The 13,952-nt window shown below is 37.7% G+C and overlaps 1 protein-coding gene across 1 annotated transcript in view; it reads right to left on the minus strand.

Moving 5' to 3' along the window:
* Positions 1–1,044: 1,044 nt before the first annotated feature.
* Positions 1,045–13,952, minus strand: part of LOC127643554 (eukaryotic translation initiation factor 3 subunit B-like) — a 77,747-nt gene continuing 64,839 nt past the window's right edge. The window contains exons 2-10 of the mRNA XM_052126341.1: positions 8,355–8,565; positions 8,182–8,254; positions 7,919–8,041; positions 7,348–7,426; positions 7,122–7,260; positions 6,105–6,230; positions 5,950–6,027; positions 5,627–5,735; positions 1,045–1,145 (exon numbers count right to left, since the gene is read on the minus strand). Coding sequence (XP_051982301.1) covers positions 1,045–1,145; positions 5,627–5,735; positions 5,950–6,027; positions 6,105–6,230; positions 7,122–7,260; positions 7,348–7,426; positions 7,919–8,041; positions 8,182–8,254; positions 8,355–8,565 — 1,039 coding nt within the window. The remainder of the gene's footprint in view (positions 1,146–5,626; positions 5,736–5,949; positions 6,028–6,104; positions 6,231–7,121; positions 7,261–7,347; positions 7,427–7,918; positions 8,042–8,181; positions 8,255–8,354; positions 8,566–13,952) is intronic.

The following is a 13,952-nucleotide window of genomic DNA, read 5'->3' on the forward strand; positions in this document are numbered from 1 at the left end:
TAATTCATACGACTCCTGTGGTTTAATCCATGTCTTCTGAAGCGATCCAATCGATTTTGGGTGAGAACAGACCAAATTATAACTTTTTTCACTTTCCATTTCAGTCTCAAGGCACGATCATGATCTCAAGTTTGATTACACTTCCTAGTATTTGATGCATGGGGAGAGCACTTGATGGTGCTAGGAAATGTAATCGAGCTTGAAATCATGATCACCAAGGAGATGGTTGATGTCAAGGTTTATAGTGAAAAAAGTTATATTTTGCTATGTTCTCACCCAAAATCGATTGTATCGCTTCAGAAGACATGGATTAAAAACGGGGGTCATATCGATTACTTTTATGCTTTAATACTTGTATTTTCATTTTTGGTGAAATCAAGTGCAGTTTAGAAATGAATCATATGTCAAGAAGTATTTCTTGGAATGTTGTTGAAAGGAAAAACAGTGTTAAAGCTGAAGCGTGTAACTTTTACTGTGTTAAAATACTTTCTTGTATCCCATTTTAATATGCAGAGACAACTAGTAAGGTTAATTTTCTTGAAAACTGTAAACACCGTCTCTGTGGCTCAATACAAATTCCTCTGTTTAAAACAAACAACCCGTCTCATGAAACACAACATTAACTCTTCCAGTGGTGTGAGTTGGGAGTGGGACAATCTGTTGGGACAGACAGATGTGTTTTTAAAAGCTGTTTTTAAAAGAATGGTAATTTTTGCAATTCTGTTTGGTGGCATATAAATTACACACTTCAGCTTTAAGAATAGATATTTAAAAATGTCCTATTTAGTGAAACACCAGCCCACAGTACAAACATTTCTCTCTTAGATGTTCTAGGAGAAACCATAACACACAGACGAGTACCATTGTTTTTGAGTGTAATAATACATTATCCTTCTCTGTCAGCAGAACAACAAATCTGTTCACTGCCCTTGACTCCTTTCAATGAATGCATTTCTCATACTCATTATGGACCTGTGGTGCCCTCTGTTTGTAAGTGTTGTGTCACACAGTTATAAAAACAAGGCTGGTTTTACTGCAGATCTACTACAGGTCTCCAACAGGTATAATATCTTCACTGATAAAGAACTCAATGGTTTCCTCTTCCCAGTCCTCCACATTACTGTCCAGCTCATCTGTGTCCACACCTGACAGAGAGTAAGAGTTGTAATCAAAGTTGGAAAATATTTTTAAAAAGCACATTAGTATAAGCCCACCCCATAAAATGATATAGTACTGAAGTACCATAGTGAGACAATGTAAAGAATGCATTCACATACAAGCAGCATTAACCCTAAAATTGGTTTTATTTCACTTTGTTAAACCTTTGGTGTTCCCAGTCTAAAGTGACCGGCCATTGGAAATGAATGGATTAGACTTTTTGGGTTTCCATGTTTTATGGGGACTTTCCATAGACATAATGGTTTTTATACTGTACAAACTTTATATTCTATCCCCTAAACCTAACCCTACCCCTAAACCTAACCCTCACAGAAAACATTCTGCATTTTTACATTTTCAAAAAACATAATTTAGTATGATTTATAAGCTGTTTTCCTCATGGGGACATAGTTCGAATTACAGGGGGTACTGGGGGGTACTATACCCCCCAATGAAGAAATATCAGTTTTGAGGGGGTCAGATAATTTTTCTGATATTGTGAAAAAATATATTTATGGTTACAATACAAGTCAACTCCTATTTTCACTGTAGGAACATTTTAATGTAAAGCGATTTCAGACACCCCTATTGTGGACCGTACCATTTTTAACCACCGTGGTGGCTAGAAGTAATGGAGATAGAGAACGGTTTGCTGCTGACGTGCATGGATAATTGTAAGTTGCTAGCTGACGTCTAGATTGTTGATTTTACAACCTTCATTTATTAACGTGTTTTGTTCTTTCATAGCTCATGTCACGTCTTCATACATTGAATTACCGGCTACTTACCTGTAGGGATGGGACGATTACCGGTTTCACTATAAACCACTATAAAATGTACTGACGGTTAGTATTATCGTTTCAAATTTAATTATCATTAAAACCGTGTTTGATTATCGCAATTTTGGGTGCCAGGGAGGAAGGCAAAAGAGGCAAAACCCCGACCTCTGTGGTCAGTATTTTAAAACAAGCCTGATTTGCTGCATATATTACAACAGTGTTTGTTGGAATACATAGCCATTTACTATTTCAGTTTTCAGTGCACTTCAAGCATAATACATATACAATACAATATACACCTTTTACACATACTCATACATAACATACTTATGTCAGATTTGGACAGGTCTAGAAATATAGTGCTATATAATGTAAATACAATGTCTGGAAGTAGTGTATCTGTGTTTGTGCATGTGTGTATATGTGACTCATTTGTAGGATACTGTAGTGTTGATGATACCCATCTTGTTCTGACATTAACAGGTTATCGGATTCTTGTGTGTTACCTCTATGTAGTTCTTCTGTGGTAGTATGGTTTTTCATAGTATGCTCCTTAATCACATTAAAGATGGGTCAGGTTTCACATATCTTCAAGTAATTGTGTTGATTTGACACTGACTACCATAGACTATAATGGAAAATTGGTTTCTGTTTACACAGTATATGAGAGGGTTGAGTCTTACCTCCAGGTCTTATGAAATCTAAAAATAAACCAAATCAATATTTCATGAAATAGGCAATAGGCTTCTTGTAAAGGTATTACTTTTACTAGTAATTAGAATGGTATTTCAGTGCATCTTCTAACTTTTGGGAGTTGATCAAAACAGTTCTCTTTTGGATATATAATAACAATGAGATATTCTGTAGCCTACTGATTATCAGTTTGTCGCATGTTTAGACCTTGTATGTGTGTTGCACAACACATGTTGCACTTGGCGATCACGGTGGGGATTGACATGGTAGTGGACCATGATGGTCATAGAAGAAGTGAAGGAGCAGTACCCCCCAATTATGGTGGGGTAATTCGCACTCTGCATGGGGACCGACAAATTATCCCCACAACATCAAAAATTTCAGGTTTTACTATCCTTATGGGGACATTTGGTCCCCACAAAGTGATAAATACAAGCTCGCTCGCTCACACACACACACACACAAAACGTGTGTTTAGCGCCATTTATTTTCATTATCTTTCCATGTACACTCATTAAGGAATATTTCAAGATCTACTTATCATATTATGTTGTGTTTGGGCTTGTTTGAATCGGGATGTCTGCTGTAAGTTACAATATGTCATTGTCTATGTTTTATGTATGTTTCAGGAAGTAATAAGGAACAACGTGTCAAAAACAAATTCCTGTTTATTATATTTATGTGTATCAGTGGGAATTTCAAACACTAATACTCACTGCTGTTTGGCCTCTGAGTGAAACAAATTTGCTCATTGCATTTTACTAATTGAGACCTTTCCATGATATATAACACTTCAATACAGAGCAATATTTTAGTCAATTTTTTATTTAAATCCTCCCTTCTCAGTCAATCTCCACTTTAACTTTCACATTCTTCTTGTATTTTTGGTGGTTCACATTCTTCATGCATACACACCCTACTGGGCAGGGAGAAGATTTAAATATTAAATATTAATCTATTTCTCACCCACACCTATCATACCGCATCTGAAGATATGGATTTAACCACTGGAGTCTTATGTATTACTTTTATGCAGCCTTTATGAGCTTTTTGGGGCATCAAAATGTTGGCACCAATTCACTTGCATTGTATGCACGTACAGAGCTGAAATATTCTTCTAAAAATCTAAATTTGTGTTCTGAAATAAATTTGAAGAAATAAAGTCACACACATCTGGGATGGCATGAGGGTGAGTAAATGATGAGAGAATTACAATTTGTGGGTGAACTATTCCTTTAAAATAATGGTTCTCAACAATACTCTTTACAGTGGTAAATTGATTTAATCACTTAATAAACTATATAATTAGTTGAATCCTAATTATAGACAGGGAAACATCTAAGAAAACTGCTATGGTTTCAGACAAGGATATACAGCCGTGGCCAAAAGTATAGGCAGTGACATACATTTTGTGTTTTGCAAAGTTTGCTGCTTCAGTACTATTTGTAGATTATTTATTCACATGTTTCGATGGTATACTGGAAAACAATGATAAGCATTTCATACGTTTTAAAGGCTTTTATTGGCAAAAACATTCAATATATGCAAAGAGTCAATATTTACAGTGTTGACCCTTGTTCTTCATAACCTCTGCAATTCGCTCTGGCATTCCGGATATCAACTTCTGGGCCAAATCCTGACTGATGGCGATCCATTCTTGCCTTATTAGTGCTCGGAGTTGATCACAATTTGTGGGCTTCTGCCTTTTGAGGATGGACCACAGGTTCTCTATGGGATTAAGATCTGGGGAGTTGCCTAGCCACGGATCCAAAATTTCAATGCAATGATCTCCGAGCAACTTCATTTTCACTCTTGCCTTGTGACATGGTGCTCCATCATGCCGGAAAATGCACGGAACATCTCCAAATTTCTCCTGGATCATTGGGAGAAGTTGCACTTGCAGGACGTTTTGATACCATACTTTATTCATGGCAGTGTTTTTGGGCAGAATTGTGAGAGAGCCCACTCCCTTGGATGAAAAGCAACCCCACACATGGATGGTCCCAGGGGACATGGATTGGCACGACGCAGGACTCATGGTAACGTTAACCTTTTCTTCTCCAGACAATCGATTTTCCAGATGTCCCAAACAGTTGGAAGGGGGCTTCATCAGAGAAAATTTCTTTGCACGAGACTTCTGCTGTCATATCCTTGTACTTCCTGCAGAATTTCAGTCTTTTCATGATGTTTTTCTCTGAGAGAAGTGGCTTCTTTGCTGCCCTTCTTGACACCAGGCCATTGTCCAAAAGTTTTTGCCTCACTGTGCATGCAGATGCACTCACACCAACCTGCTGCCAATATTGAGCAAACTCTGCACTGGTGGTGACACGATTGTGTAGCTGATTCCTCAGGAGGAGATGGTCCTGGCGCTTACTGGACACTCTGGGAGGTCCTGAAGCCTTCTTCACTGCAGTTGAACCTCTCTCCTTGAAGTTCTTGATGATCCGGTAAATGGTTCTTTCAGGTGGAATATTCTTTGCAGCAATCTCCTTGCATGTGAGGCCGTTTTGATGCAAAGCAATGATGGCTGCACATCTTACTTTAGAGGTAACCATTGCTAACAAGGACACATTGATTGGAAGCACTTCTTCCCTCTTTTATAGCAATCAGTCTGCTCTTATAATCCAATCAGACTGATAGTGTGATTTCACCTGACTAGTACTCATCCACACTTTCCCAGGTGCTGCTGATATGATTGGTGAAATTATGTTAGCTGGTCATTTTGTGCCAGGGCCAAAAAAAAAAAAAAACTGTGAAATTTGGGTTTTTGTGATAAAGTAAATTTCTTTGGCCAATTAAGCTTTTTGCAATTATTTCAAATGCATCTGATCACTCTGCACAATAATCTAGAAACAATGTGAAACAACACCACAACAACTGAAGCAGAAAACGTATGTCACTGCCAATACTTTTGGCCAAGGCTGTATATCTATACAGAAAAAGAAAGATAGAGAGAAATAAATACAGAGATGGAGACAGAAAGTTATGTTTCTCACCTCCTCTGAGCTGGAGGCTCAGATCTCTCTGTTGGTTGTACATCTGAGTGTCACTACCTCTATACTGCCTGTATTCCTCCATCATCAGTCGACACTTGTCCACCAATTCCTACATCAAGAGTGTTGCAGAAACTTTGCATCAAAACACTAATTAAGACTTTCACGACAAAATAATCAAGTCCAGATCAAGTATTTAATATTTGTTCTGCATTTTACAGTTTAATATGGAGGAAACAAAATGGAAGAATCATCAAAATGTTTAAAAAAGTGATTTATAGCCAATAGAATTAGGCATCATAGTCAAATCAGAGGAAACAACTGACCTTGGAAGCCTTGGACAGGCTCAACCTGTCTTTTTGCTCAAAGATTTTAGAGTACTTCTTCAGGTTCTTCTTAATTACGTGTTAAAATGAAGAACCAAAAGTGATTTTTCAATTTAACAAAATAGTCTGTAGACTTCACAAATGAAGGCCATCACCTTTATTTGCTCTGGACTGAGTAAAGTGGGAGGGCATGGTCTCCATAGCAACTGACAGAATCTATCTTTGCTGTTCTTTTGCAGAAGGTGCCCCTGGAATGTCCAAAGCCAGTATGCATTGTCTACCTGTCAAATAGCAAAAAAATAGCCACTTAGTAATAGAGATGCACAGATGTTTCAGCTGTTGATTTTTAATGCCATTTATTGACCAAATGTAAACCCTCAGCATGTCGGTAACTGTCATGAAAATGCTGATATGAAAAACATATGGTTTATTTATAATTAATTAGTAAAAAACTTTGTAAAAAATCTGTGAATTCAAATGTACAATCCAGAAATAATAATAGCCACAATATGTAGAAAGGTTGGCACTCCTAACAACATGTAATAATAATTTTCACGATAATGTGGAAAAAACGTCATAAATGGATGTGACAGTTGTGAAAATGGCACAAACCTATAGGCTACATGATGAGGGAAACCATTTAAAACACTTTGAAAGAAGCAGACTTTGACTTCTGAGACGTCATTATAATCCATTATTGCTGCACGATTGATTGAATTAAGATTGAAATCGCAATTTGGCCTTGCACTGCAACTAAACCTTAAAAGGCTGCATTTTTAAATATAGTCTGCATACATCAATTCAGTCAGGGCTCATGTCAGCACTGTGTGAGCAAGCGGCACCCTCTAGCGGTCTGGACAGCATTATCCATTATACCACTATAATACAGAATTTAAAAGGTGTTTTTGTTCCTTCAGTTAAAACTTTTCTTTTCTTTTTGACTTTTGACATTTCTGTTGTCCCAACATGTGCATAGTATAAATTTGTAATGCTCTATTACATTATCTACAGTAAATACATGTAACATGTGAGTTCTGTTGTTTTGAACTGCAAAACTTTGCACAGAAGTGCAAAACTTTTTCATGTTATCAAATTTAGTTATTTTTTGTATGTGAAGATAAATCAATATTAATACAAGGAAGTGAACAAGTCAAATTATTGAAGGGTCTTACCTTGTGGCTCCACCAGGAAACATAAGTAACCACATATCTGCCTGTAGGATCCAACTCCACATCAGAAGCCATGTAATGCTCAGCGATATTCATAATAGTGCAATCTGACGTGTCCACAAATGCAAGAGCACCATTCATTCTGAGCAAAAAAAAGAATCACTCACTTGTGTGAGCCAAGAAATTCAGTTTAGACACGTTAAAACATTTTACCCACAGACTGTCTAACCTCCTTAGTCCAGCTAGTACCATAAACTGACCCAGGGGACTCCAAAAGATGCTGTTGGCTTGCTGCTTATCAAACATCTCTGGTAAACCACAGAATAACCACACAGAACCGATAAGAACCTTCACCAATTCATCTATTTAAAGTTTATAAATATGACACCCCCAAGTGATGTGTGATATTACCTGTATATGCACATTTATACCAATAGATCTTTGCATCTAAATGGAAAATGGTCTGCACTTATATAGTGCTTTTTTTAACCTTAGCGGTTTTCAAAGCGCTTTACACTGTGACTCATTCACCCATTCACACACACACTCATGACGGCAGAGCTGCCATGCAAGGCACTAGCCTGCAATTGGGAGCAACTTGGGGTTCACTGTCTTGCCCAAGGACACTTCGGCATGTGGAGTCATGTGGGCCAGGAATCGAACCGCCAACCCTGCAATTAGTGGCCAACCCACTCTACCACCTGAGCCACAGCTGCCCCGGAAATTATTTAATAATTGTATATACAGTAATTATTTCATAATTGTTTAACTTTAAGTGTAAAATTTAAATGAGCACTTACTAATAAGCTCTATCTTGCTGTTGCTTTTGATATGGTAGAAGGAGGCATTAATTCTAGGTGATTCTCCATGTAGTACTGCAAACTTATTGCCATTAGTCTCCCAGGCAAATGCAATAATGCTCTCTAATAAAAGATCAGATGATCCATTTAGAACATAAAGTTGAAAATGTAATATTTTGTTTGTATTACACAAAATATAATATAATAATATATTGTTTCTATAATCAATTATGTTTATTAAGAACATATGAGATCTTAATCACCTTTCATCTCTACCACGTCCACAAGAACCTGTTTCTCTCTCATGCGGAAAATCTCAAAGTTAGTGACAACAACCTATGGAAGAGAAGAAAATATTTCAGCAAAGTACAAGGACAGGCGATAAAGGAACTGAAAAGATGTTTGAAATTATTAGAAGACTCTCTACTATACACACCTGTATTCCTCTGGGTGTTCGGTCCACTTTCACAAATAAGTAATCACCCTGTCGTTGCCAGTGGAGTTTGCAGTCCACCACGTTAAAAAGATTACACACACGAATTTCCAGACGGGATGGGAACTGCATTAGCATTACTCTTGCTGGAATGTCCTTGTCTTCAGAGACCCAAAAGGCGATTAAGTTGTCCCCCGGCGACCACGAAAAATCCCTATCAGACAGGAAAATATGCATAAGTTTAACTTTAAGGTTGCATATTATAGAAGCCTTATTTCCTGGAACACTAATGCTCTGTCCTAACCAGGCTTGATAAAGCAATATTTCAACAACAAGCAATTTGTCAATTCACACTGAATGAGAAATTACTGTGATGCAGGGTAGGGGAGTAACGCAATACATGTAACTGAATTACATATTTAAAATCCAAACTGTATTCCACTACAGTTCCAATATAAATAGTTGGTAATCAGAATACAGTTTTTTGAAAAAGTATTTTGATTACTGAAGAGATTACTTTGTCTTTTATTGTCATTTGTTTAACTTAATATTTAGCAGTGGCGAATTCTCAGGGTCAGCAAAGCCTAATAAATATAATAAAAATAAATATTTTCATCCTTTCTTCTCAATCACCTTTTTGCCTATGCATTTTTAATCACTTTCCACTCTTAATTAATCAACAAGCAAATAAAGAAAAACTAAAAGTTCTTCAGAATCCCTCAAAAGTGCAAATGAATGGGCAACTAAAGTCAGATTCTCAGATTCATCAGCCAATCAGATTTATTTGTTCTTGGTGGGTGTGCTCTTTAGGATATGTACTGGTCGAGGCCTTCTAGCTGGCCTTGAGTGACGCAATCATGCTTTAAGTGATGTACTTAATTCAAGTGCGAAATATGTAACATCAAGGTGTCTGACGAGTCGGCTGTCATCACTGCCACTATTGCCATTGAGAAAGAGATCCTTATGGATTTAAAAACATGAGATGTTCTGCATGAAGGAAAGGAGGACTGCTTTTCACCAAGCAAACTGGTAAGTGCTTTTTGAATTGTTATAGCAACATCAGGAGTTTTCTGAGTGTAAATTAGGCTGCTTGAGCATTCAGTGTCAGATCAAATTTTGATAAGAAGTGCTGCTGTCCATTCATCTTGGAAAGTCCGACTTGACAACTTCCTACAAGGAAAAGTGCAATGGAATGCATCTTTAAGTCAGAATTACAACTTGAAGGCTCCTGCAGAAATTCTCATCTCCCATTTTGCCGAGATGCAGGGGCATGATGTTACACAAACATGTCAACAATCAGGGAGATTTACTTTATTAAGTATATTGATAGATGAGTTTGTTTCCATATCATTACATGATATTAAAGCTTGTTTAACAAATGCTTGCAGAAACAGGTGTATAAAACTTTATAATCTCTTTTGATAATCGTACACCTGTAGCATATTGGGTTGCTAGGAGACATCTCTAATGAGAGTCAAACCCCTGCTAAGCTAAAGGAAGTGTTGCAGTTTATTTTTCTTAAACGTCACCTTTCGAATATCGAGGAATGGAATGCATTAATGGTCGGAGGAATCAAGTGGGAAAATCTCACATCCAACTTGAATGGAACGCAGTATAACCGTGTACCCTGACAACGAAATTTATTGCAAGCAACATTTAAATTGCAAAAATGATTAGATCGATTTTTCCAGGTATTATAGACCTCCTTGGTAGATTCATATGAAAAATTATTATTTTTGAATGTCTGTTCGGGAGACGGTCATTTAAAAAAATCAGTCATGCTTCAGTTAAAATTAGGCTTGCTTGAGCAAGTGTCGATACAAGTTCTGGCTTTCATGTGTGACGTCTTTTTAAAATGTAAATTGGTATTACTAGTTAGCTGTGACATAATGTATGATGCCCAAAGGCATAGGGTGTCTTATTCATTGTGAAACACACTGAAGGCCTAGAAATCCTTTGGTTATGATCTGAGGAGCGTTTCAATAGCGGTGAAACATTTTCTTAAGATATTGATACAAGCAGACAGAGAATTGAGTATTTACCAAATATTTAGATTACATAACTGACTTTGAGTAATCTAAAAGAATACGTTACAAATGACATTTTAAAGCATGTATTCTGTAATCTGTAGTGGAATACATTTAAAAGTAACCCTCCCAACCCTGTCCTGTCGCTCTTTGCTTGTCGCAAGTCATGGCTGGTCAAGATAAAACGTATATTTACATGCTTTATTGATTGCGCCTGGTAAGGACATTGTGAACGAGAAATTTAGTGATTCAGACATATCATATTTTAAAAGAGAAGTTCACCCAAAAATGAAAATTCTGTCATCATTTAGGGGTTGTTCAGACTGAACACGTTCTTGCTGTATAAAAAGACAGGACAACGCATATAACAGAATGCAGGAGTCTCGAAATTAGTTGATTAAGGGAGCTATTTTAAGAGCAGCACTATGCTTTAAGTCATAAGCACAAAGTCAGTGGGCATGGCCATGAAGTTTTGGTATTTTCATGCAAGCATGAGCTAAGTCTAGGCGCAAGCGGGTTTGGAAAATTACACGCGCAAAGTGCTAATGGGCTGGGTCAAGTGCAATGTTATTCTGAGGTTCTTCTCTGGTAATTGCAGCGTCTGTGTCCTAATTCATTCCCTAAAGCACCAGTAATATAAACAAAGATAGCCCATTCATAAGAAGTTGGTAGTGTAAAAATGGACTGTGTGCAATACATAAGGTGAATAGAAATATGGATTTACCCCTTTTGTGCATTAACAAAAGAATGTCAGAAATATTTCTATGACAGTGACATACTCCTTTTACATGCATGGAAAATGTGTTTCTCGTCAGGATTTTGATTTACGCTCCATTAATTATAGAGAATGTAACCGTGCGTTCAGACCAAATTTTGCTCTGGCTGCCCTGCCAACAACGCTATTGAAGATTCGTGGACGTTCTGAAGTAGTTGAAATAGGTGGCAACGTTTGTTCGGAATGCTTGGTTTTGTGAACTATATTTAAAGGGGCCACAAAACATCCAGATATGTCGACCGGTATCTTTTTGCCGACCTATCACAAGTAGCTATTGCATTTTAATTTATATCATAATTTACATGTTGTAAACTCTGACTCGTGACATTGAGCAGAAAGCTTACATATAACCAGTTTTGACAGAGCTGTTGGTAAAAAGTTAAATGATCAGCATCGATTGATGAGATGAAAAGAAAATTGGAGATCGGTATCACATGTTAAAATCCTGATTGGAGCATCCCTAATATTCAAGTTGACTGTGTTTCAAAAGCTAATGATGATGATTAGTGGGCTGGGATCCTATCACAAAATAGACAAAAACAGGTACACGGTGGATGGTAACATTTGGATATGAAGAAGACTTTGTTTCTTTGTTTATATATTTATTTGTTTGTGGTTTAACTGAAAAAAGGTCTCAGTTTGGTTCTTTTTAAGAGGGCTCAAATGTGAAACCCCGAAAGTTCAAATCGCAATTGCAATATTTTTCAAAATAATCGCAATATGTCTTTTTGTCCAAATCGTGCAGCCCTAGTCAGCTTCCCCCGGAGCAACCTGGAGTTAAGTGCCTTGCTCAAAGACACAATGGTGGTGGATGTGGGGATCAAACCTACAACCTTCTGCTCAACAGTTATGTGCTTTAGCCCACTACACCACCACAACTCCAAGCTTCTTGGTTGGGCGTTCCAATTTCTCCCATTAATTTTAATAGAAGTGGCCCATCTCTGGTTTGGCTTCATGGTGTGAAGTACACAGAGTTTAATGAGTATTATCCAGAATGTCAAACATTAACTTTACCACACATTCGAATGAGAGGAAATATCAGTTCGAGAGATAACAGAAGTGTCTCTTTTTATAAAAGTGTCCATGGTGCGAGTGATCAGACATGATTTTCCCTGCCCTGCTTCTCATGCTTGAGCTGCACAGGTGTGTGAGAGTAGAGCTGGCTGCCAATGATTTTCTCTGCACTCCTGCTGTTTCACTTGCAATAATGCAGAGACGACCCAAACAAACACAGAGAATAACAATGAGAATGTATTATCTTATTATTATAGTCATATTCTATGACCAGTAGCAGTTTGAATATCCCGGTCATCTGATTTGGTTGGTAGAAAACACTGGGTCAGATTGCAAATAAAGGCCCAAACGTACTCTTATGCAAGTACGCTAATGCAGACACACCTTGCTAAGCAAACTCAAACTCAATTTCACATGTCGATCCGTTATGAAATATGTCGGTGCTCAATTCATAACCCAATGCAAATACGCGCTGCATTCTCTGCATTACCACAAGGGGAGCTAGAGCAGATTTTTTTCTTTCAATCAACAACTGTCATGGCAGACTCGAGCAGCATTTGAGTTCAAACTATTTGGAAAATATATACAACTTTTTGTCCCCAATCCATTCAAACAAACTTGTTTTTCTCCATGTCTCTCCCCACTCCTCAAATATCGACTCATCTACCACATTCAGTTTTGTGGTCACGCCTAAAAAAATCTATTGCCCTCTTGTGGTCTGAGGTTTGTAAATGCCAGAGCAACGCAAGAGCACAGGTAATGTATTTACAACGGGATCATGAGTTGGTCAATTGCTCGTGTCTGCATTCTTGCGCGACATGTTTTGGCCTTTACTCAACGTGTTTTGGCAAATACAGCTTAAAGATGGGTGAAACGCACAAAAATGTTTCTTAAAAAGCTTTGAAAACACGACAACAAAATGTTGTTTCTTTCCTAATGGTAATCAACCAAGAAACAAAAAGCTATCCTTTCAGACTTGAAGTGGTTTAATAAATCAAAATACGTCAGACTTAAACATCCAGATGTTACGTCAATTTGTACAAGTAAAGTTAGTATCCAATGGAAAAACTCACTGATACATTTCCAACATTGAGAGCTCATATTATTACACATGCAAATTCAACATTAAAGAAAATTACAATTGTACTTTGTAAAATTAATTTGCCAACCTACATTGTTAGTGGCTTAAATGTGATTTAAAATAGTTGTAAACTGAATATAATATAAAACATACTTTCACGTGTGTGTGTGTGTATAAATATAGTGATACCCCTTCCCTAGTCCTGGTTTAACGCTCAAAAAAAAAAAGGCTAACCTTAACTATAATGGTGGTAGGTCTGATCACTGACAATGATGAAACAGCCTACAGAGAGGAGGTGCACACTCTGACACGCTGGTTTCAGAAGCACAACCTCTCCCTCAACGTCAGTAAAACCAAGGAGCTTGTGATGGACATCAGGAGAAAAGACAGAGAAAACAGCCCCTTCACCATTAATGGAGCACCGGTGGAGAGAGTCAGCAGTTTCAAGTTCCTCGGTGTCCACATCACTGAGGAACTCACATGGTCCGTCCATACTGAGGCCGTTGTGAAGAAGGCTCACCAGCGCCTCTTCTTCCTGAGATGGCTGAGGAAGTTTGGAATGAACCACCACATCCTCACACGGTTCTACACCAGCACTATAGAGAGCATCTTGACTGGCTGCATCACCGCCTGGTACGGCAATTAACCGCCCACAACCGCAAAGCCCTGCAAAGGGTGGTGCAAACTGCCAGACACATCATCGG

The sequence above is a fragment of the Xyrauchen texanus genome, chromosome 5 (genome assembly GCF_025860055.1).
Source record: "Xyrauchen texanus isolate HMW12.3.18 chromosome 5, RBS_HiC_50CHRs, whole genome shotgun sequence".
Lineage (NCBI taxonomy): Eukaryota > Metazoa > Chordata > Actinopteri > Cypriniformes > Catostomidae > Xyrauchen > Xyrauchen texanus.